The sequence below is a fragment of the Megalops cyprinoides genome, chromosome 17 (genome assembly GCF_013368585.1).
Source record: "Megalops cyprinoides isolate fMegCyp1 chromosome 17, fMegCyp1.pri, whole genome shotgun sequence".
Lineage (NCBI taxonomy): Eukaryota > Metazoa > Chordata > Actinopteri > Elopiformes > Megalopidae > Megalops > Megalops cyprinoides.
Window position 1 is genome coordinate 17,587,446 of NC_050599.1, and position 25,437 is coordinate 17,612,882.

Sequence of the window (25,437 nt, forward strand, 5' to 3'; positions counted from 1 at the left end):
CATTTGAGGACCTGATTAAAAAAAAGCGTTGTGCAATTCATTTGAATTTTTATGCATTCCAGTTGCAAGAGATTTTCTTCTGAGTGGAGTTCTTTGTGCTTCAGCTTTGATGAGGGACCTCCTGGTTGACTCGCCAGAAAAAAGGATCCATAACTAAGAGTTTCATCAGAGCTCATTATAGGAGTCTTCTGCAGTCTTAAACATCAGGATGGAGTTGTATATCTTTAAGGCAGGTCCCAGTTTGATGCTCATGATTTTAACCAGGTCGACCTGTGTCAGTAGCAGAAAGGCTTCTCCATCAATCTGCTGCAATGGAGAAAAAGTGGTGTAATTAGAGAATGCACCTCAAACTGACTTTTGTAAAAGAATTGGCACATCAATGTATAATCCCTGTAAAATGCTCTACCTTTCAACCCACAGAGATACTGACTGAACATATGAAAATGTATTCAAGTATGTCTGAACTGAAGCAATGACAGGGGAAAATTAGAAATACATTGATGATTTTGCAACAATGAATTGCTTCAAAGCAAGATTTCTTCCTGTGAAAGGTAAAGTGTAAAAACTGAAATTCCTAAGGTAAATCATTCTAATAGCTAAAATCTACTAAAAGTCAGTGTCAGTGTTGATGTGGCATTATCAGGGTAAAGTCATCTTGATTTTTTGAATAGCTCATTAAACAACACATTGACACAATGTGCTGTAACAACTTGACCAATCCTATAAATCTCAACACTATTGCCACTTTCAGGTAGACTGGAATATCAATATTGCCAGGGTTGCTACTGTTGACTCAGAACAGCCAGCTTTCGGTGGCCTCAGGGGGTTTTCATAGTAGAATATGATAGGAAATGAAGACTTTACTTTCTAGAACACATCACAGATGAAAGGAAAGACTTCCTAACAAATGAGGACATTTAAAACCAACAGGAAGATTACACTACATGTCTAAAGAGGACATAGGTAAAGACTCAACTATTTCCTGTATTAGTACTACAACATGGGCTATCAGTGATATAATAACAGTGTACTGGCAATTCTATTCTATTTCAATAGCCCTGATAACCCCCCTACCATCATCACGTAGGCAATACCAACAAAAGGAGAAGAGGTCTTACTTGCTTTCTCATACAGTCTGTAGAATATACCAACATATTTAAAAAATGAACAATTGTACCTTGTAAAAATGAGTCAAGGCACACTGAAATAAAAACACTGACTCCATCTTGTGTAGATCATAAATTAAGATATTTTAAAAGATGGTTAGATACATATGACAAAAAGTGACTAATAAAAAAACTCTAAAAATGGAGTTTCAGTATGACTTACTGCTTACTAATTTTGACTCATATGTGTGTACATAAAAAAATTGCTACATACAACTCCAATAAAATGTTCATCTGGTTGTCACAAGTAATAAGAGAGTAAATAATTAGCAAGTATTAATTGTGCGATCAGGGTTTAATTGCCTGAAAAATAATATCCACCGCCTAAGGAGCACAGCACATTCTGGCAGGGGGTTCCTGCATAATGCAACGGAGCCAGGCAGGCAGTAAGCTTGGGGCACAGGGAGACAGGAGCTGCTCCCACTGTGACACCAGGGAGCCAGTATCTCTGAGAACTAGCGGGTTAGGAAAATAATTATTATACCTTCCAGTTCTATCCCCTCTTTAGTATTCAACAGCATGCACTGAGCAGGTTCCTTTCCATTTGATTTAATTATGTTTTTTTTTTTTTTTTGCAAAATGCAAAGCCAAGTGCAAAAATATGCATCCACACACTTATCAACATTAAGATTAGCCCCGATACCATGCAGAAATTAATATAATGATTACTTTGTTAGCTGAGCATGAAAGATTCTATGGATGGAAAGAGTTGGTATGAAACAGATGTTCTGACGTAATTGCTAGGGAAATGATTCTGAGATTTGAAAGGGGGACGTAGCACCCCAAGGGACAGTAGGTCTGGGTAACCAAATCAATAGCTGAAGTGTGTCCCTATAGCCCAAACCCATCCTGACATTTCTCACTGGTTTCATAATGTGAAAAGTTCTAAGTTCAAACCTCTTCTCTGAATGTTCGAACTTGCTCCTTACAGCCTGGGAGGCCCTGGATGAATTCAATGACCTGCCAAACACCAATCAGACATCGTGTTAAAACCACCACGTTGGCATCACAAGTAACAGTTGGCTTCTCTGATTTGTTGGAAAGAACGTGTGACATTCGTACCTCTTCCACGGTCCACCCGGCCACTTTGCTGGCAGTGATCCCAGCCACGGAGGGCAGCAGCTTGCTGTGCTGGTCCCAGCAGAAGGGCATGCTGGGAGATGGCGAATTGCAGGGCATGAACACAGACTGGTGGAGAGCTTGCTGGAGGGACAGCTCTGTGTAGGGGGAGACAGCATTGGTCAAAACAATGCCTTAAAAAACCTGAATACATATGACATACAGGAGACATATCTATGGCCTGCACTACAGGCATGCCCCCCAGACAGGCGGCCATTTGCCGCTCTGTGGAAGACCCATCACAGAGGCAGCCAGCTCCAGCTCCAATATCTGTGACACAGCCAGGGGGACTGACTCCCGGGCCTTCCCAAGTCACAGGGGACTCCACGAGGCTGTTCACCCGGGGGTGACGTTGTAAACAGAACCGCTGAACTGGGGCAAGGACATTAACAGAACCATGTTGTGGAGCAGACTGCGAGGCACCCCCATACAGAGCCACGCTGGCTCTCCTCAGATACAGAATGAGTGTTTATCCCTTGACTAATTAATGCATTCTTGCATTCACTGATTCTTTACTTGCGGCAAAAAACACAGTTTTGAATCTTTCCATGTTAATCTTCCCATTCCTGTAAGTGCCAGTGACAAGTGACGTGGCTGAGCAGTTGCCTGAGGGGTCCAGCAGAAGGATGGGGGAGAGAGTGGTTTCTCTAGAGCATGTAGCCGAAGCACATTTGTCCGTACTGGCTGCAGCTGAACACTGTTCAATTTCGAACAACACCATTAAAAAAATATGCGTTTACCAAATTCCCAATTAAAACTAAAACTTAAGAGCCTACAGAGACTCGATAAATGGGACACATGTGTGTGCAAGAACATTTAGAACTGTAAACCTCTGCTGTGGTGGCCAGGAGGCAGTGTACCCATCACTGCGGGTCTGATGTCCACTGAAAATGTCCCAACAATAAGAAGTATTATTGACTGTTTTTCCATATGTGAATCCCCTGCAGAATCTTGTTCTTTAATTACATTTTGACTGCCTCCAGTTCATTTTCTTTCCACAACAAACACCCTCAGGACCTCACTATTTTTATGTCCAAGTATGTAGGCTGCTGCCTTTTTCCAGAACATTCTCCACCAATCTGCTCTGTAAACATCCGCAGGGCCTTGCAGAAATGCTCACTTTGCAGCAAGAATCATCTGTTTGGAAATGACCGCTGCACGCAGTTTAATCTGACTCGTATATATGAGAGTGTGTGTATATTTACACATTCGTGATTGAGATCAAGACTTTGTTTCACGGTATATTTGCATGTTTCATTCCCCCTCATTAGACTGTACTCTGAACAGAGCAGTATTAACATAAATTGCTCAAATGAGGAAAAATAGATTTGTTGTAGTTTTTTTTTTTTTGCTTTACAAGAATATTCACAGTTTAATGAAGACGCATCACACTTTCTCTTTCCAAATAAAAATGGAAGACATTAATTAAACATCAAGTATTCAATTATATTAAATATTACACAATTCACTAAACCCACACTAAACCTTAAACCTGTATGTGTGAGATGTATTTATGTAATTTTTACTGCATATGGGGGAGTGCTTGATCTGTGCGGTGTCTTTCCACTGCAAGAAAAAAAGGAGGATGTTTTGGAGAAAATGTAAGCAAGCACTCCGAAAACCAGACTGAGAATAATGAGCTTATGATCAGATCCACTGGGTACTGTATAGAATCCATAGGGAAGAACATACGGCCTGTGTTACATGAAATGTTTCTGTATACGGGGACAAAGACAAACACCGTGCTCTGCAGAGGGGATCAAAGCTGAGGCACTTTCACCATCCGCAGCAGACATGCAGCAATCTTTCCGTGGCCGTTAACGAGCTGTGATTGGAGAACGGGCGAGCTTTACGACACCTAGCAACGGAGAGGTTTTTTTCTCCTGTAATTAAGAATCATCTGAGCAGCGGCAGGCCATGCAGGCGGTACTTCCTGCCAACAAAACACAGAAATCCCTGGTAATGAAGGTCAGCGCCCTCGCCGCTGCCTCTCGCCGCGCTGCGCGTGAGGCCCTGTCCTCAGATTACAGCGTTCTCCTCCAATCAGAGCGCTTCTGCGCCATCCCTGCCACTCCCCTCAAACGAACGATGTTTTGGCCCCTGCATCAAAGGCCATAACACGCGTACACGCAAAGGGTAGCAATGCCTCGGACAGACGCGCTTCGCTTCGGGGGAAAAGGACACCGAGACATGGGAGGGAGGGAGACGCAGGGAGTGGAAGTGCACTGTCCGGAATCAGAATCAAATCAGCGTTATGATCAGAATGATTTCAGCAATGCTATTTCCAGTCAGGGTTCACTGAAACAACTGAAACATGCACCACGCAACCACTGAGCCTGAAGCAGTCCTGTCAACACACAGCATATGGAGAGTTATGAAAGGACAGCACTCTACAGTGTCACACTGACTCAGCACCACAAAAAGGGAATGGTTAAAAAGAGACTCTTAAATGAGATATAACAACGTGATTTATGCTGTACATAGGTCTGATGCACAGGGAAATTACACATTCCATGAAAATGAGTGGGAGCAACTCGTCTTGAAAACAACAGGCTGCACTGACATTTGAGTAGAACATTTTTCTATTAAAGTGAAGCAGGGAAATGTGAAGTACCTTTGGTTTCCATTACACAGGACACCTCAGTCTCCATTTCCTCCAACACCTCCACCTTCCGCTTGCAAGGCCGTCCAACCCTGAGAACACACCAACCACAGATTGCATGGGACTATTAATCACTAGCATAACAGTGACTTTATCACAAAGAAGACTACACACTTTTTTCCTTGCTGGTCATGTCAAAGACCTCCAGATGCTATTTAAATTGGTAATCAAACATAGCCCTGTGGATGGAACATTAAACTCATCTAATGCAAGCACAAAACATTGAATTTAAAGTATAGACCTGCCCATCATGGCTGCTGATAAAGCATTTTGGTTGTTAGTGTGGAAGAGAGGCACACCCCCATACCAGAGGAGCCCAAGTATGTAAGCACAGCTGATGCTAGAGGACTTTTAACAACTGCGCTACCCTGTAGACCAGTCTTACACAGCGTTCTGTAACATGCCGAATTTTGAGGAGACTTACAAACACCGTTAATGTGATTCTCATGAGTAATCTTTTTAGTGAGGTAAATGAGGTGACAGCTGAAACGAGCCCAGCAGTAGTCTGTTTTGTGTGATAATTCTTCCTCAAGATGCTAATGAACCTCAATCGGGACAGAGATTCAACACATGCCACTTTCTCACAGGGATGACGAAGGAAACAGGAGTTTTTTCGGAAGACGCTTTTCTGTGGCTCTTTCTAACTTCTTTTCAAAATTGTTTTGGCACGCGTTTCAGGCAACTGCACGCCCAAATTCAAACGAATAAAAAATTTTTGCTCTTGGCGGGCATCACAGAACTACCAATTTCGCTATGCAAATGGGGTTTATGATCTGCAAGTCTTAAGGTACAGTGCCTTTTGGATTAATGCACAGCTCTTCTAATTAATCCATGTTCCATTAGCTTCCTGAAATACAAGCGAATCAGTGCTGCCAAGCTGAAATGTACACACTGCTGCAGGTTAAAGTCAATATTGATCACAACGCCCTAAAATGACTAAGAATGTCATGTCTGACAGATGAGGCATACCCTACCTGTTCAGCACTGAGACTTTTTGGAGGTTTCTTACAGAAATAGGCATAATGACCCTGATGTCTGACTCATGACAAACATTAAATTTACTTACATTTAAACTTAGAGTACAATCATGCAATAAATGCCCAGACCATTTTCACTTTCTTCCTTATCATCCTTTTTTTCTGGAATAGAGTAGTTCAGTGTGTGAATGGTTTGGTTTGTGTGAAATAATGTGTCCAAGGTTGTTTAATTTAACTTGACTTCACTGTTGTGCCAAAAATTTTAATGGTACACCTATTTTCTACTGACTCACACAGATTAAGGACAAGCGAGGAAGCTGCTGTTTGTGGAAGTTTCAATAAACAATAAAATGAGGGCATTTAAACTGCAGGACATGTTTTTCTTCACCGGGAGGAAAAACTATGGGTTCAAATGCAGTCATATACAATCAAATGGAGTATATATACATACTGTATAATGCAGCTCTCTGTAATCAAATGTAAAAATATCTATAATTAAACACTTGGCTGTACAATTTGATTAAAACTAGTTTTGACATTAGTTTTCTGCATCTGTATTTCAGTTGTTAATGTCCTTTTATATTTATCATTATTAATATTATTATTATTATTAATAGTGACAATAATAGTGTCATGGTGCAGTGCCTAAAATGAATAAAAGGATGCCAGCTAATAATGCCGGTGCAACATTTTGAGAATTTTGTGACATCCCTTGGAAAGTGCACCACTGGTAATGCTTAGTGTTAGCTGGGTGTACATTTTGACAAATAGTGAACAGCATTTAGCAAGAACAATTACCTACTGGAGCAAATGATCCCTTGATAGAACTTGATTAAACACAGTGTGTGACAAATTTCTGACTCAACTGACAGTTGGACAGAAGGTAAGTGTACAGGAAAAAGCTCTTAATTAACACTATGCTTCTGTATGATTGAGAATACGCAATAATCTCCTGCCTGGACCTTCATCTGAGTGCAATACATCATGAGGGCCCAGTTGAAACAAACCACCATGAAAGTGTGAGGGGGTGTTGATGAGCCGAAAGGGTGACAGGCTCAAAGATCTGTACCCCTGACACAGCCCAACGCTGTGGACTGCAGCCATTACTAATAGAACAAAGATTCAAACACCAGCCACAGTCTAACACCCAGAGAGGGAGGCATTATTAATAGAACACAAATTTGATGAGAAATCCAAATTCTAATGCTGGAAGTTGTGGGCGTTTTCAGTGGAACACAGATTTGCACAGCCCCAGTCTACCACCCAGAATGGAAGGCAGAGATGGAACACAGATTCACACCTCAGCCATATCATTTGACCCGCAGTGGTGTCGGCAGGCATTTCAAACAGAAGCCAGATTTGCCTGGCGTACTGGTATACTAACCTCCTTTTGGTCTCAACAGCGGGTTTCTTGAGTGGGGACTCCCCCTGCAGTTCCACCCCAGATGGCCTGTCCAGGTGATTGTGGTTTGCGATCAAAGGCTTGCTGAGAAACGAGAGCAGAAATAAATTGACTATTAAGCCCAATGACACATTCAGGGTTTGAAGCACGCACAGAACATCAGTGTCTGTCATAGCTGTCACAAATACACACAGCCAACTACTGCTTCACATTTCAAGAGTGGGACAGTTAGTGTAAAGCGCAAAAGGGGTGGAGGAATATGGAGCACTTTCCAGTTCTTGTAATACAGCATATCATCCGAACAGCACATGTTCACATATAAGAACAGGACTTCAGGAACAGGGATATGCTTTTCAACTATATTTCAAAGTATGTATCATATACTCCATTAAAAACTCCAATATATGTGCTTTTACACATTAACAGTATCACGTTTTGCAAAAGTAATTATGACAAAAGTAATCGTATAAGGTGTGGCAGTGTGAATAATACATAAATATCTGCATAGGACATTTTTATTGTAGCATTTTAGCATAAAGCACTTTTTCTAAGGTCTTACTGGGCTGTGGGAGTTTCTGTGTCTGGGTTCATTTCTGCTCTCCTGGTTCTGGCTGCATCCTGCCCGGACCCAGGAACCTCCCCGCTGAGCCGATCCGGCAGAACAGAGTCTTTGTTGATGTTGATGTCAGAGTACGGGCATCCCACCGCACTGAAATCAAAGTGCCACAGATATCCAGTAAAACAAGGAAATAAAAATAATAATAAAAAAAAACACTGTGCTGTCTGCTGAACTCCTTTGAAGTAAATACCACGTTGAGCTGTCACCATAGCAACATGGGAAATATCCTCTTATCCTTGCCTGGTCGAGGGAACTCGGCTGAACACAAGAAGTGCCACCACAAGTGAGTATTACACTGAAGATAAATCCTTCAGCCCAAATAAAGTATTGCAGGGGGCAAATAAGACAGGAGTACATGTGTCTCTTGGTGAAAATTAGGTTACCGTAACCTACTTGTGTAAAGGGAAATGTTGGCTTAACAACTGCAGGATGAACTGATGTGCATTTGCATATAAATAAGAGAAAACATCACCATCACACCAGAATAGCATTAGCTCACAAGTGCATAAACAGGCGTGGAGAGCCGTCTCTCTCTCTCTCTCTCTCTCTCTCTCTCTCTCGACTTCTCACGCTCCTCTAAACTGTGTCTCGTTCCTCGTTAGCCACTGTCACACATTTTTAGCATAATGAGGGATCCGTTCAATCATTACTGTCTGCAGTCACTGTCAGCGCGGCCTTTTAAAATTCCGCGTGCGCGGACAAACAATGAAAAGGGCCCTGACACGCACAATGGCAATTTAATACAGCACATTTTCCAATCAAGTCCAGTTCACCAGCCCTGGATTTCAGGATACTGCCGTGCCTGTTGTTATCTACTCTGCCACACGGAGACAGCTGTGGGCCACAGTAACGAGCACGTAAGCCAAGCGCTGTACACCTCTGCATTATGAATGATCTCACATACCATCTCACGGGAATATGCAGGAACCCACAATTTTTACTGTGGATTAGTTGGCAGCTTTAGAAATTGATTTATCATCCACCTCTCTGACATGTATTTTGCAAAGGTGTTCATAACAGAAGTTACTCAGAACAGAAGTTTCCTACGAGGATACCATCTTTAACTTTCAAGGCTCACACTGTCTTAGCTGACAGTGGGTGAGAGAAATAACAAATTCAAATAACACTAAATAACATAAACAAAATAACATCTTGCTACCCTGAATCAGGAGGGCAAATTTTTTTAGATATTGTTTTTTAAAGACACGATTATTACACGATGATTATTTGATAGCCAGTGTGATTTGCGAAATAGTTTTACTGCCATGATATTTCCTGCATGTTTGTACACAATATGGCACAAGTTTAACTTGAGTTTTCAAAGTCAGTTTATACTGTTTCACTCAAAATTCATTATGCACCTCTGAAAACTGTTTTCTGATTATATTAATGGAACACTTCTTCAGGGGGAAAACGTGTTGATGAACACAGAATTGAGGATGCCGAGACGCGTCTGGGGAAACAGCACTGACACTGCGGGGAGAAGGCTAGGGCTAGTGTAATAAATACTGATGTTAGGAGCGCCTGCCTCAGTGTTGAAAGCAGTGCTCAGGAGAAACACACAGCTAATTAGTGCTTCCCCCGGCTTTCCCAAGGGCCAACCCTGCTACAGTCACGTAACGGGCCTCCTCTTCAGTCTATTATGCATGCAGAGTCACATAAAGCCAGCCTCCTTTTTTAAGGGCCTTTGGAAAAACTCTGTACCTCATGGGTGAATACATTGTGGGCTGAGGTAAATCTAGTGAACTAATATTGTTTAAATGAAAAGGAATCATTTTCTGAGTTTCAAGTGATGTCATGTTAATGAGTCCATTAGATTTCAGCACCTTAGTAGCTATAGGAGATGTGCGTATGTGTGTACGCGTGTGTGTGTGTTGGGGGTGGGTTACCTATGGTGACCGGAGTAACGGGCCCCTTTGATGTGTCCAACGCCTTTACAGCCTGCTGTGGGGCAGCCGCCTTGCTCCGAGGAGTCGAACATGTCCTGAGGACCTGCGTTACAGAGAACAGGGAATAGAACTGAACGTGTCCTAAAGCTCTGTGTTACAGAGAACAGGGAATAGAACTGCTCATGTTCTGGGGATGGGCGTTATAGAGAAGAGCGAATAGAACTGCTTATGTCTTCATTTTCCCACTAAAAAGAAGCTATAGGAGTATGACTGAGAGCCAGATGTGACAAAAAATAACACACTAAGGCTCGGATGATATCAACTTTTGTGTTATATCTTTTGTAATATTATTTTTAACGTTACCTATAAAAACATATTTTTAATAAACATATATGGTCAGGTACAAGCTTGTGTATATTTACATGTGCCATTTTGATACACACAGATAAACCTTTCCTTAGACAAATCCAATGGCTTAAGCTTTTTTATTGTTTTGTTTCTTTTCACTGAGGTCCTTTAAAAACAACATCCAGTCCAATATGAACATGAATTAGCTGCAGGCTTATTCTATGTTCAGGTTGATAAACCCAGCTTTGAAAATGAAGAAAGTGACTCCCTCACAAGAATAGTTACCAATGTCAACTTCAAAGGTATACTTCAGGAACAGACATACATCCACATTCTTGAGTTTTAGCCATGACCGTATTTTGTTTGGGATGGAAGTAGTCAAGATGATTAAATACATTCACGCTATATTAGCAAGCTCTGTGAAATGCACAGTGGTTTCACAGGTAATCTCACTGGCCCGGGTGCTGACAGCATTTTCCAGTGCAGAACCTTGCTAATGACATGCTAATTCAAAAGCCTCCTATCCTGTACTTCCCAGTTACAGCTACAATTGCAGGACGCTCACATGCTCTCTTGGATACTTCCCTAACTTATCCTTCTGCTGTTGTATAATTGTTTGTTCACTGGCCATATCTGTTGCAAGTTCAATATCAGAATATCGTGGGAGGTATCTGACTGAAGTGTGGTGCACCGCCAAAAGTTATGTAAATAAGGGCATTCAATATTTAATTAAGGAATCCCTGAAAACAGCTATTTTGACAAAGTCACTTTTCTGAAAAATAAACCGATAAATAAATAAGCGTGCTGTTGTTTTTGAGTTTACTGACAGAGCACAACCGCATGCTCGCCCATGATAACCCCAGCAGGCTACTGCAATCTAATGGAGAGTCCTCAGTGTTGCCATGGACACCGTAATACAGGGAGAAATTAGCAGGTAGACTGGCAGAGGGAAGGTGTTCTCCTGGTAAATACAGGATATTGACCAGTAAAAACAGAGCCATCTAAATCAACATCTCCTTCTGAATGATCTGCCCTTTCATCTCCTTCTTCAACAGAGAGGGAAGTGATTAGATCAATGTAGAGATGGAGCTGTTGGTTTTTAAACACCATTCGCTTTTAAAGGGGACAGGATAATAACAGCTACAAGATCAATAAAAGACTAACAGTGGATATGACCACTCTAAAAAAAGCAAGCCTCTAGACCAGCCCCACTGAACCACGCCTATTGGATCACGGCCGCTGAAACTTACTGATAGGGGGTTGGAGGGGGTGCCCCGTTTTTGCACACCAGCCGGCAGGGTGAATGTCAGGACTGTCTGCATCCACCCAGTAGTCATAGTCATCGGTCCAGCCATCAAAGTGAATCTGCAAAGCAGGTAAAGTCACGATTATTCCATACACATCAACACAGACCTGATCACTCTGTGCACATCAGTATTAAAAAGAGCTGTTTATGGTGAAAATTCCAATGGCTGAAATTTCATTCTAGCCATTCCAATGAAAAATTTTGAATCAAACTGAATCAAGAGTGAAGATAACAATGTAAAGGTGCCAGTGTATTACACATACTACACACAACCGAGGAAGACAGAGTTAGCCATTAAGTCATCTAAGATCTGTGGCAGTGATGAATACAACAATGCCATGTATGACATACTGTAGCAGAAACCTGAAGTGACTTCAGTGGCTAGAAGGATAGAATTTCATCCTTTTTCTCAGTTAGCAGTGAACATTTATTAACAATGGTGACCTTCTGGAGAAAGAAGTGTTCCACAGTCCAATATCAACTGCGAGGAACGACACGCTGTGTATTAAAAATGAATAAAGGCATTCTGCTGTAACTGTTTCAGGTCAACACCGTTATCTCTGATTCACTGGTGGCCCTGAAGCTAGACGAGTGTGAGTTTGGCCATCCCCTCCATCCTTCAGTAGACTTCAGGCTGTACAGCACAGTGAAACAGGTGCCCATGTGTCAGTGGAATGGGGAGGGAGAGATGACGATGCATAGTGAGAGTTTAAATCTGGAGTTACTGTGTGTGTGTGTGTGTGTGTGTGTGAGAGAGAGAGAGAGTGAAGGTTCTGTATGTGTCTCTATGTGTGTTGTGTGTGTGAGGGGAGGGACGAACAGTGTGTGTTTAACAGCAGGGGTTGCTGCAGGGTAGAGTAGAGTTAGAGGCAGTGCAGAGAAGGTTTTACAGTAGAGGAGTGTGTTGCTGATAGTGTAGGTTGCAGGGTACAGTAGAGCAGGTAGTAAGGTAGAGTAGGTTGCAGAGTAGATTGCAGGGTAGAGTAGGCTAAGTTGTAGGGTAGAGTAAGCTACAGGGCAGAGTAAGTTTTTGATACAGTAGGTTGTAGGGTAGAATAAGTTGTAAGGCAGAGTAAGAGGCAGGATACTGTAAGTTTTACAGTACAGAAGGTTGCAGGCTAGAGTAAGTCTAGAGAGGCAGCTGGGGGTTCATGCTGGATGATGTAGCGATGATGAGTAATTACACATGCATGACTGAATAGTGCACACAGTCACTCAGCTGAAGGGTAAGTAACCAGCAGCAGAGGATGACTTTGCCATCCAAATGGAAACGAAGGGCGATCTGGGCAGAGAACAGGTTAGCAGGACAAGCTGAGAGGGCTGAGAGTTGATTGTTTACCATTACTTGCTTCAAAGCTGTGATGTGACACTGCCGCCCTCTGGGGGCTGACAGCAGTACTACCTCTTTCTATATACATATATTCACCGGGCTAATTTGCCAATAAGGTTAGCTTCCTTCTTGCATATTACCCATTTGTACAGCTGCATTCACACTCAAGCAATCCAGGTTAAGAGCTCACTCAATGGCAGTTACTCAGCAGTGCTCTGTCGATATTCAAATTAGCACCTTTCCTGCCACAACCCCAGTTATCTCCTTTTACAATATATACACTCGTTTTACACACATTCTGCTACCTCCCCCCGAACCCACCACCCACATGAAAGCACCAGTGTGCTACACTGATAAACTAACCTCTAAACTGAACGTACAGCACGGAAGATCACACGCTGTCCTGACAGCAGAGTGACGCATGACACGTTAGATTTTTTTTTCCCTTTGCAATCAATTGGAAGCTCTGATTGGCCGGTTTGGCCATGCGGCACTGAGCAGTCTCCTGGATGAATGGACAGACTGCCACATACAGAAGTCATTTCAGGCTCTTTAAGAGGGGACTGACAGGTAAAGGACAGTCATTCTGTTGTAAATAAAAATAAGCACTGTTGAGTATATGCTTTTTTTTAAACTATGAGACAAATATAACTATAATTTGAGGGGGAACAGACATTGTCACCTACCATTTCCAATAGTATATAACCACATGTGAAAGCACTTTCATTGATTTTAGCAAACGCAATTATATCTAAGTGAAAGAGATCAACAATAACACTCTCAAGGATAAAAGACGATAAAGACAGACAGTTTTTGAACCAGATCGGTGGCCAGCACTGACAAAGTGGGCCTCACCTTAATTCTGTGGTCATCAATGTCGACTATAGTGACAACCCTGACCAGCATGGTGTTCCTCTTGTCCACCGCCTCCAACTTCATGTGCGTCTGAAAGCTGTGGGGGGGTTTCTGGGGAGGAGGGAGGGAAGATTATCAAACTGCTGCTCTTGGCTGATTTACTGGGAATATAGCATTCGGTCAGAGGAAGTGACACGCGTACCACTTTGAAGGCCCTGGCAGGGGCTGGCAATGAGCTGGTTTCCTCCAGGTATCTTTCCCAGGAGAAAGTCTTCGCATCTGGGTAACCTGCAAAAGATGACAATAGTAAAACCTCACCCGTTTTGCATGACAGTTGCTCCATGTGGGCGTATAGTGTTTCTTGTCTGTCTGGAGTGCATCTTACTTCCAGAACAAACTGCCCTATCAGAAAGCTTAAACTGCACGCCAGCTGTCTGTGCTGAAACTTCAGGAATGCTGTTGCATTCAACCATCCCTGCATTATAATTTGATTGGTAAGAAGCATCAGAAATGCATAAAAACAGTATTGATTCATGCACTCAGCTGTCAATCAACACCACAGACAAAAGGAGTATCCTCACTGGGCCCTGTGAATGTGTGTGTTACTGGATACTGATCCAGGATGACCTCTCTTGGCGGTTAGCCTTGTGCAGGTGCTTGGATTACAGCAACTCTGTATGTGTCTTCTCCTCTCTGTAATAAACCCTAAGCCCAAACCCATCTGCCCTGTGCACAGTGGGCCACCCACAAATGGTAATCAACACGTCTGCTCTATGGGTTGCCCTCTGTATAAATTCACACAGGAGATCATGAGTAAATATGAACAGACATGAGACAGACCTCGCCTCACAGAGGCAGAATTCTCTCATGCCCTGTGATTTATTCTGTCAAACACTGACAAAGCTAGTTGTAGGGCTTGTGCCACTTCAGGATGGAGGGGTGGTTAGGGGACTAGAAGACTGTATCTTTAAATCAAGTACAGCTGGACAGCACTGTGCCCTTGAGTAGCCAGCAAATATCGACATGTATGAATAGATAAGGTGTTAAAAATGGATGGGTTAGTCACCCTGGATGAGGCAGCCTGCTAAGCACATGAATAGCCATGGGGTGAGGTGGGTATTGTGGGTGATTCAGACAAAGGGTGGGTGGGAGCTGGGGGGGTAGTGGGTTATTTAGACAGACCTGGGGAGGTCTGTGGGCGATTTGGATTGACCTGGGGGTGGAAGTGGTGGTTGGTGGGTGATTATGACTTACTCACAGAGGTTTGTGGGTGCTTATGACTGACTTGGGGAGGTTTGTGGGTGATTATAACTGACCTGGGGGTGTTGTAAGGGTTTTGCCATTCTCTTGACACCAGCCGACCGGATGGATGTAGGGACTGGTTGCATCACACCTTAAAGTAGAACAGAGAAGCCAGGATGAGACAGTGTGGGCCTGTCATGAGGACATCACCCTTACTGCAGTGCTCAAGTCCCACACAAAACCGACAGGCCAATAAACTTACAGCACTTACCACACGATCTACTGGAAGCTCCTGCAGTAAATTAGCACTGCATGGGACATGGATAGTCAACATGGCTCAGAGTGGGAGCCAGAATTTACCCCTTTCACGGCCAAAGTGCTGCAGTAAATAACGTTTTCAATATACTCAATGTTTTCAATACCCGATTCATGAATTATTGGGAGAACTTTCAAATTATTTTATCCATCCGTGCATTTATTTGCAAGTAAAATCTGTTCTGCTGACAGGTTGACAAGGGGTGGAGGAGTAGCTATTTTGGCAAACACAGATTGCAGTTCTGCAGCTTTTATATTCCTGATGACATAACCTGAACGGTCCTTGTTCAAGAGTCCGTCTATGCTGAAATAGCATTTGATGTATTTATAGGATCTAACATTAACATTTTTAGTCTAACTATAGAATGAATCCATTTCCTAATGGATATGTTATTTCTTCCTTCAGGGACAATGAAGCTCTGGCGGGCCATAGCTTGGCCGCTCCTGGTCTAGGGCAGTTCGGTCAGGGTTAAATAAATGTGACCGTCTGGCAATGGGCTCGTAGAGCCATTTGGGCGATCACCCAAATTGACGGTGGGTGATCCTGAGGAGCAATGACCTCCATGTTGCTGCATCTGTGCCTTCAGGCATCTTGCTTCCTTCCATTTGCGAAAACACTGCACAAGCACCGGGCCATAATGTCATGTAATTAAACACACGCCGAAATAAACCATGACACTGCTGGGAGAAGAATGCTGCCTGTTCGTGTCTGACTGTGCAATGGATCAAGAGCCTAGATGCAGTCGTTCATCAGATAATGCTCTTTAAGGGCTGTTATTGAGTTATTTGCTATGGTCAGTAATGTTGTTTTGGGACTATAATGGAGTCACTGCTTAGCAATGTTATTTAGGAGTTACTGAGTCAGTCATTACTGTCAGTAACATTTTTAAGGCTTGTAAGTGAGTCATTATTACAGTGTTTTTGAGTTGCCATTGAGTCAGTAAGGTTAGTGATGCTTGGAGGCTGGAACCAAGGTCTTCATATACCCTAGCCAGCAACGCGCTTTAGAGATAAATACTGAGCAATGTTGTTAAAGCGTTATGTGAGGTTCAACAATTTAACATTGGTAAGTTCAAACTCACTAAAACGTTAGCAGCAAAGATGATTCACCTTCAGCGAGAGCTAAGGAAAACCAGTTTAACATAACATTATGCTTGTTCGCCAACATTTCAAAGCCCATCCAACAAAGGTGGTATTATTTTTCAACCGGCATTGCTTGTTAAATCGACAAACAAGGCAGGGAACCTGTGATGCATTTAAGGACTGAAAGCTGGCAGAGTGGTCACCTCAGGCCACCCTGGGGCAGTACAACCCTGCTCTGCGAGGTGGCAGGAGTGGGGCCAGGAGGAAGTAACATATCAATATCATATCCTCACTGTATCTGTATCAGATTGTACGAGACGACTAAACTTATGTTTTTCTGATGCATGTAGATCACTGTACCCAGCTATACATATGGAAAGCAATCACTTATTATACATCCAATAAATACCTGTTATTATATTTATAACTATAAAAAAGAAACAGAACATGTGTGTGTGTATCAATAAATCATTACTTATCGAATACATTCAGCTGTTTTGACAATAACAGCAATTAAATGCTATTTTTGCATAATATCCATGTTTAAGTCTAACATGACAGGTATTGTATTCTACATATGGACTAGAAATATTCAGTTCAGACATTGCTCTCATTTTCCAAATGATTTCAGCAATTTCTGTTTGAACCTACTACCAATGCATGCGATGGCAATTGCTAAACTAGCATCGACACTCGAGTGTGTATCACGCATTTTAAAACTGTCTGTAAAACTGGACTACATTACAGAGATTCTTAAGGATCACAAACGCAGATGGAAAACCACCTTTTTGCCCATAAGCGTCTCAAAGTTTTTCCATGCTAAACGTGACCAATCAGTGGTCAGCCGTCTGAGGATCGGTCTCTGTGTCTCGTGAGTGGACCCTGAGATCCAGGGCACAGATGTGTGATTTAAATGCGTTCTGGCCTGCGGCTGAGCTGTGGTGGTGTTGCTATCCCTCCGAGCTCTTGATGAGAGCTGCAGTGACATCACAGCTTAAGCTATAGCCTTCCTCAGAGAGACCGCACTCTCAGATGCCCCAGGTTCCACTCTCTTCTCTCTCATTTATTAATGACCATGCATAATTCAGCACCCAGAAGCACTCTCAGCCCATTTAGACTGCATGTAAAACCCTCCACATGCGAGACAGGTCAGCTTCGGTTAGAGTCTATAGCACTGTAAACAGTGCTTAATAAACACTCCGAAAAAAGGAGACCATCCAAGAGCCATCCAAGTATTGGAACTGAAGGAAAATATGGCCCAAAACCAAAGTTTAGCTCCTTTCTTTGACAGTATAGAATTCACATGTAACCTCTCTACCAGTATGTTTTAATATAAGCAAGTATTTAAAGTATATATTATATGAGAGTAAATACTGAAGAAACACAAATGAAATGCTTGCTAGGCACTGCATGGATTTTAGAGTACTAAAAGAGCATAATATGAGTATAATCGTTAAACAAACCTTAGAGAACATAAAGCAAGATTTAAATGCTCACACAGCCAAATGGGAAACTGGGAATTTTAAATTTCAGCTAACCACATACTGCCATCTAGTGTTTCATATCTAGAACTACACACAACAGAAGCAAACAACCACAATGCTTTCAAACTGAAGAGCTGGAGAGCAACTAAAAAATGTTCAATCAATGTGGCAAATATTTGTTAAAGAGTGAATTCTGATAAAATGTTATCCAAATATCTTACTTAGAAAATGAAATTCTGCCTAACAGTTTTGTTTATCATATTAGGTGTGTCTATATCTATAGCCATGGCAAGAGGTTTGCACAAATATAGTCTGTTCCTGATAAATGTGTCGGACCTGAGACAAACGAATGAATGCTGACACGTGGGGACATACATATCTGACTGCATAACAGGCATCATGTAGGACATCAAAAAGTATTCCATATACAGATTTTAGGAGCAATAAATGTACAAAGCATCAGTGGATCAAGTAGCGCAAGGCAGAGAAAAAGCTCTGAGCACATATGGGTGTGGCCAGGGGCCAAGAGAAATGAAAAGCAGTTGCGCACCTGTTCCTGTGTGGTAAATATGACAGCATAAAATGAGTGATTTAAAGTTGTGAAGAGTAACTGCCACGTCAAAACAGGTTTGACTGTTAAAATGGGCGTGGCCATTGTACAGGATCTTCATGCGTCCATGGATTATTTTAGCACACGTGCCAAGTTTGTCAAGAAAACAGAAAAAAAATGGAAACAAAAAAAGAGAAAAGAATCTGGAGCAAAATTAGGGGCTTTTAGCCAGTTTCCATTATATGCAATACTTCCAATTTGGCAGTAAATACATATGAAAAATTACAATTAAATAACATACTCTACCCATCAATACATAACACGAGTACATGTAAACATGCGTGCTAATGGCTGAGTCTGTCTTTCTGTGTGCCTTAACTATAGCTAATTTCTCCATTGTTACCACCTGACTTGGGGCTGGCTCGATGTGGCTGAATTCTGGCTTAATTCTGTTGAAGGAAACAGCAAAATGAAGACAAATTTAAGGAAACGGTGGCAGGGCTTTACCAGTAGTCATAGCTCTCGTCCCAGTTATCAAAGTGCACCAGGAATCGGCTATCCACCATATCGGTTACTGTGGCAACACAGATGAAAGTGGGGTTTTTCTTGTCAATGGCTTCCAGCTTCATTCCGATTCGAAACCCTGAAGGGGTGACAGTCTGGAACAGAGAGGCGGATAATTATTATTTCAATGACAGAATCTGGGGGCAGGAACAACAAGTGTGCTTCCCTTATGGCTCCGCTCTTTCAACACAACACCCGACATGGGCCCACATTCAAAACTGCAAAATTACTGACAATTTTCGTTGCCAATAATAATAAGAAAAAGTGATACTAGGTGAGTGATAACGTTTTTTGAATGAACTTTTTTGAGTGTCATCTGTAGTTATAACACTGAATGATGGGTAATCAATATTTTCAGTGCTTTCTATATATACTGCAATCTGCCCCAAGCTGACCAATTACCAATACTAGAGCCTTCAGTGTACCACTGTAGGTCAAAGAGCTATTTATCTGGGTGAGAAATGTTGTTTACTCCAAATATAAATCAGTGACAACAGCTCCCTCTGTCTGCGGACAGAGGAAGTGTTACTACCGAAAATCCTTGCACAGCGGCTATCACAGAGCCCAGCGGCAGAGCATTCTGATTGGCTGCAGGACTGTACTCACTGTGTTCTGGCTCTGGAATAGAGCTTTGGGTGCAGCCTGGGCCTTGCACAGTTTGATATAGGATGGCCAGCTGAAATCCTCCTCTTTCATACCTGTGAATTTTCAAAAGCAGAATGACACAAGGCTGTCTGTTTATGCGTATTCCACCAGTCTGGCAGCCTGCTTTAACCTCGTTTGGTTAGTACATTATAACCGAGGAAATTAGACATAATTGATAGTACTGAATAAATCTAGCATGATTTCATGTTTGACTGTAATAATGTCCATCTGTTCTGTCTGCAGAGTACAAACCGCATGCCATTTTTCATGATATAAAACACGAATGTGTGGCAGCTCTACTGTTGCCGTGGGAAACCAGCCCACACATAGCTTTTCAACAGAGCATATTTTAATTTAAAAATCTCCAGTTTTCATGGTGCATGTGATTCGGAATAAGATAGGCCGTCTGTTGCATGTTCAGAACATTATGGCAAATACATAATTATAGCAATGTTCACTTTTTAAACACACCTAATTTATTTTCACCATCAATTATTTATATTGTGATATAGTTATATCACAACTGAATATCTTCTTTCATATTCTGTTGTGACAACATTCCTTCCAATCACTGTATGGTTAAAAGAACAAAACATAAAATTAGTTGCATGTCTACATGGATTATCTTTCTCTAAAGCCCTACAATTCCATGCATCTATAAAAATCTCTACTTTCAGCTGGTCCTTAAAAATCTCTAACTCTGTGGATGTCCAGATATCTCTGTCCTTTGAATAACCAAACATCTCTAAACCAGAAAAAAAACATCTGAACACCATTAAGCACATAGGTGAGTCACACAGATAATGGCTTACCTTTGGGAGGGTGAAGCTTGTGGCCCGTTTTCTCACACCAACCCACAGGGTGGATATCGGGGGAATTGGCATTTACCCAGAAGTCATAGCAGTCGCTGTACTTGTCAAAGTGCAGTCTGATTCTGTTGCCTGAAACCTAAATTTGCAAATATAAGGACATGGCCTTCCTCATATCTCATGTAGCTGTAGAACACATTCAACAATTTAGACATTCTGCAGAACTGGAGAACTGTGGTGTCAGAACCAACTGATTAATATGAAATAAGACACGCTTTCACTTTTTCTTCATACCTTCATCATTATGTACTGGCTCAACCCCTAATGCTAATATTGACAACTAGCATCTAATACTTTGTTCGTAACAGGTTCATACATCCATTCAAGTGTTATTTACTGTTATGTGTTCTATTTAGCACTTGTAATCACGCAGTGAACAGTAGATTGTTTGATGCGCACTGTTTAAAGCAGACTGTGCTACCACGAACAATCAGCAGATCCAGTGTTGCTAGCCTGACGCTGCCATCAATGTGCAGTTACCTCGGCAACGGTCAGCACGCAATACATAGAGGGGTGTTCTGGGTCCACTCCTTCCAGTTTCATTCCAACACGAAATCCATTCTTAGTCTGCGGGAAGGACTGGTGCTGAAAAACAAACATTAAATTATCATCCTCCCAGAGTTTCAGATATCTAACTTCTCACAACTGCATTACCGCACTGGGAGCTTTCTGTGCTAGAAGAAGTATGTCTGGACTCATCAAACACACACACTGAAATGAATGCAGCTGCTCTGGGCCCACACAGGCCCACAGTGAGCTGCTAATGAGGTTACATCAGATTCATCAGATTAACTCAAAAGAGCGAGCCAGCTGTTCATCACAATCTCTCATCCCTTCTGAATACATACGGCCATTCCCATCTAGATATACACTGAAAGGTTAGCAACAAAGCTGAAACCACATGGGTTTTTTTTAAAAAAAACTCCTTTCTCTCTAAAATGTGTTTAAATAAAAATACAAATACACATTTACGATAAAGCTACTTTTCATTGTCCTAAAAAATCAACGTTTGTGCAAAAACAGAAGGTCAGTGACTTTCTGTGGCTCTGACCTCCTTGAACAGCTTGTTGGGGGCCGCGATGGCCTTCTCCTGGTCCAGGTAAGAGGCCCAACACCAAGACTTCTTCTTCCCTCCATATGGAACAGCTGCACAATCAAATCAATCACAAGTATCAAATTAGTATCTCTGGACTTTCCCACCTGGAAAACTCAGCCAGAACAGCACAATAGCTACCATATGCATATTAATATAAAATACTGAATAATTTAAAAATCTTGCGTGTGAAGTATAAGTGTGTCTGTTGACACAGGAGCATCAGTGCGGTTTGGCGTTTTTGGGCGTCCTTGATGCTGCCTGCATCATGGTAGCATTCTCATGCCCCCAGAGCTTCATCTCCACTCACTCTGCTTCAGCAGTGCCGCGTCTCCCCTCCGTTTCCTCCGGCCTCGCTGCGGTCCCCGCGTTGTCTTCCTGTCTGCCTTCTCTTCCTGTTCGAAGCAGCCACCGAGTTTTCACCCACTGCAGAGAGCTCCCGAGTCACATGACACCCCCTCCCCCCCGTCTTCCACAACTACAGAACTCTGACTTGCACATTAAAGATCCCCACCCAATCAGTTATTTGTCTAGACGTGAAAATGAAAGTGTTAAAACTGATGATTAGTCTCTAGAGGCATGTTAATGTGACATGTTACGCTCAGAAACACCAATCAGAACATGTGTTAGACTGAGCGTGTGCCTCACAGGAAAGGAAAAGGAGAAGTGTATCACAGGCTGGCAGGATGCTGAATGCAACGAGAGAAAAATGTGAGATATCAGTGTTTTATTTATTAAAGCACCTCCGCAGAAGCACTGCACAATGTCAGTGACATTCATCTGAATAACCGGTGTAATTAGCATATAAATGAGAAGCGAGCGTTCTCACTTTATATCACTGTGACCTTGATGCATGGTTTGTGTTCACAAGTGTGCGAGTGGTTCACAAGTGTGCAGCCGTCCTAAAACAAACGATTTCGTCTCCTGAACGCTGTTTGCACTCAGTATAAACTGGAAGGCACTGCAGACAAGCACACACAGCAGAGGTCAGCGAGGGCTAAAGAGGAATACCCACGTAATCGTCGTCCTCGTCATGGACGTCCAGCGAGTTTTCCGTTTCCTCGGTGACACTCTCCTGTTGCTGGAGTTGCCTTTTCCTGTTGACCCCCGCCGGCTCTCCATCTCTCTTTGGCCTTTGCTGTCTGAGTACACAAAAAGATGAATTTGTTGAATTTCAGGACTCCCAAGCGGCTCAGTCAGGAGGGTGCTCATCATGAGCGCTACATCTTGGGTTCAAAACTGGCTGTGTGACCTGCTAACAATAACCAGGAGCCCACAGCGGTGGGGATATGGATGAGTAGATCAGCCAGGGTCTCTTCATCTTACTGCTAACATACCCTCAGATAATTGCTCAAATATCCTTCAATTAGCACTCCATTGTGGTGCACTGTGTGACTTGTAGTGTAAAAATAGCCATTGCCAGCAGGTGAGTGTATTGGAGGATTGAATTCATTTCACTACAGTGCTCCTGTTTGAGCAGAGAGGTTGTCATGGTTAGTTGGGAGCCTAATGCATGATTGGCAATTCCAAAAAAAGGGTTACATAAAGAACAAGAAAAAAAGAAAAACTTATTTATAGACTCCTTAATACTTCATCAGAAATACAATAACTGTGTTTTTGGCCTTTACATAATGAATAAAAAACAGATATTTCACTCTTATATTGCAAGTATTGTGAGCTAATTTCTCTTATTTCTCATTAATGTTGATTTAATGACATACGACACAACACCTCACACATAATGACAGTATGGCACACATTAACTCCTGTGGCGTGTTGACATCATTCATTATGGGAAAAAAATGTAATAGCAGTGACAGTATATAAAACAATTATTGAACTAAATTTTAAAAAGTGATGATAAACACATCTACAATGTGTTCATCTACCACAGTATTATCATCTGAAAAATGTAACCTCACCAAAATTCAGGCTAGAAACTTTAGGAAGTGTAAACCATAGTATCCACTTTAAGCGGTTACCAACAGGGGAAAAATGCATGAAGCAGATTAATCCAGCATCTTAGGATAATTCATAAACAGACTATCTTACTGTCAATTAGTTGTTAAATAATGCAAAAATAAATTGTGTTAATGTGATAGGCAACATATATTTTATTACTGCTGTTAATTAAATTAGGTACCATTGTTTCCCTCCTTGGAAAATGCAGAATCTGAAAGCTGAAACTATTGTTTTTTTCCCCATGTGCTGTTGCCATGGCAGCACTAAACCCTTTGAGGGGATACCACTTTAAGATGAACATTCTCTTGGCAGTGCTTCCTCCTTAAGACAATAGAAACATGCGCATGAATGGAGCCCAGGGCAGTACAGCATTGGGCCAGCTTCAGTTCAACGACTGCATTAGCATTACAGCACGCCCTTACATTAACACTGCACTCAACTATTACTGTGGCCTTCTGCAAACAACCCTAAGTTAACAGTATACTCAACTATCACTGCAACCTTCTACAAATGCCCCTATATTAACATATTAACAATGTACTCAACTCTTAACTGCATCCAGCAAACACTCATTACCACAGCACATTATCAGTCTACTCAACTATTACTGTGGCCTTCTGCAAATTCCCTTACATTCATAACATACTCAATTACTACCGCAAAAAACATTCCACTCATTAACAATCTACTCAACTAATATTATGACCTTCTGCAATGGGGGACACTGTTCAGACACAAAAGGAAGCTTTGTTTTTGATCCACTAATAATCATAATAATTTGATTGGCTCTTGCTGTGGTTAAGAGGCTTTGAATATAACTGGTAAAAAATAAATAAATAAAAAATAATAAAAAAAAAACATTGGTGCATTGGTAGAGCAACTGACATTGAATAAAGGCAATGCTGTAAGCAGAACAACAGACATAAAATTATTCAACATGGCATTCCATCTTGCTGTGGGCAGTGTTAAATATGCTCACATATGGTATTATGCCACAAAGTAGAGCTGCAGCCTGTAAGTCAGCTGTAAGAGCTGTAAGTCAACATTTTATCCTAGGAACCAGCTTTAGGTAAATCACGCAATATCGTGAAATTGCACGACGTTCAAACAAAGCCGTCATGGAAAATAAAAGCAGAGTGACACATTTAAAGCGAGACTTGTCATGTCTGCTCTTCAACAAACAAAACTGGTAATATTTATACTTAATACTTGTACTTCAGATTAGCTTCACTCTGTGTTTCTCTAGTGAAAATGAAAAGCTTTATTTTTGCAGATATGAACTGAATACCAGTAAACCTGAGGGGACAGACTGTTGCAATGAAGTGTTAGATGAGGAAAGACACAACAATGAATTAAACACAGAGCACCAACTGAACAAATGGCACAATAATAATAGTTTACTGAGCAAAAACACATTTTAACTAATGGTTATACTAGGTAATCAATCTAACTGCAGTGTATTTGGTGTGTCCACAGCAACTTTGAAAAAGCAACACTTCCTTAAGGGGTACATCCAGTGAAAATCACACAGCTTCCTTTAAACAATGAGAAGCATCTTGTGATCTGGAGAGCTCTATAATAAAAACACAAAGTAAACTTAGGGGAAAAAAAACTAAATGCAAGAATTTTAATACAGGTGCTTTCACATTCCTTAGAAACTACTTGAGTGTGACGTCATCCACTAGAGATCCTACCTAACATTGTTATTGAAACTGCCATTACTATTACTGCCTGTAAATGGCAGCACAACCTGAATCTGTTCAATACATGGTCCCCCCAAAATTCTCCTTTGCCATGATGTTAATTGTTTGAATTTGGTTTAGAAGGGACAGCTGTTTTCCATTCCAACATAAGCATCACCTACATATTGGTTAACAATCTACCGTGCCACTATCTTTTGAAGATCATCTTTTGTTTTGTTGTTTTCACTGATTGTACTTTGAAAACAAACTTCTTT

The 25,437-nt window shown here is 41.8% G+C and overlaps 1 protein-coding gene across 1 annotated transcript in view; it reads right to left on the bottom strand.

Annotated features, from left to right (window-relative positions):
* Positions 1–25,437, bottom strand: part of l3mbtl3 (L3MBTL histone methyl-lysine binding protein 3) — a 29,333-nt gene continuing 3,896 nt past the window's right edge. Inside the window, exons 4-21 of the mRNA XM_036550295.1 lie at positions 22,534–22,660; positions 21,829–21,913; positions 21,477–21,571; positions 20,906–21,010; positions 20,369–20,504; positions 19,518–19,609; positions 18,855–19,006; positions 14,990–15,066; positions 13,876–13,961; positions 13,674–13,784; positions 11,433–11,547; positions 9,835–9,937; positions 7,886–8,035; positions 7,309–7,410; positions 4,900–4,979; positions 2,229–2,383; positions 2,064–2,126; positions 1–306 (exon numbers count right to left, since the gene is read on the bottom strand). Coding sequence (XP_036406188.1) covers positions 166–306; positions 2,064–2,126; positions 2,229–2,383; positions 4,900–4,979; positions 7,309–7,410; positions 7,886–8,035; positions 9,835–9,937; positions 11,433–11,547; positions 13,674–13,784; positions 13,876–13,961; positions 14,990–15,066; positions 18,855–19,006; positions 19,518–19,609; positions 20,369–20,504; positions 20,906–21,010; positions 21,477–21,571; positions 21,829–21,913; positions 22,534–22,660 — 1,975 coding nt within the window. The 3' untranslated portion in view covers positions 1–165. The remainder of the gene's footprint in view (positions 307–2,063; positions 2,127–2,228; positions 2,384–4,899; positions 4,980–7,308; positions 7,411–7,885; positions 8,036–9,834; positions 9,938–11,432; positions 11,548–13,673; positions 13,785–13,875; positions 13,962–14,989; positions 15,067–18,854; positions 19,007–19,517; positions 19,610–20,368; positions 20,505–20,905; positions 21,011–21,476; positions 21,572–21,828; positions 21,914–22,533; positions 22,661–25,437) is intronic.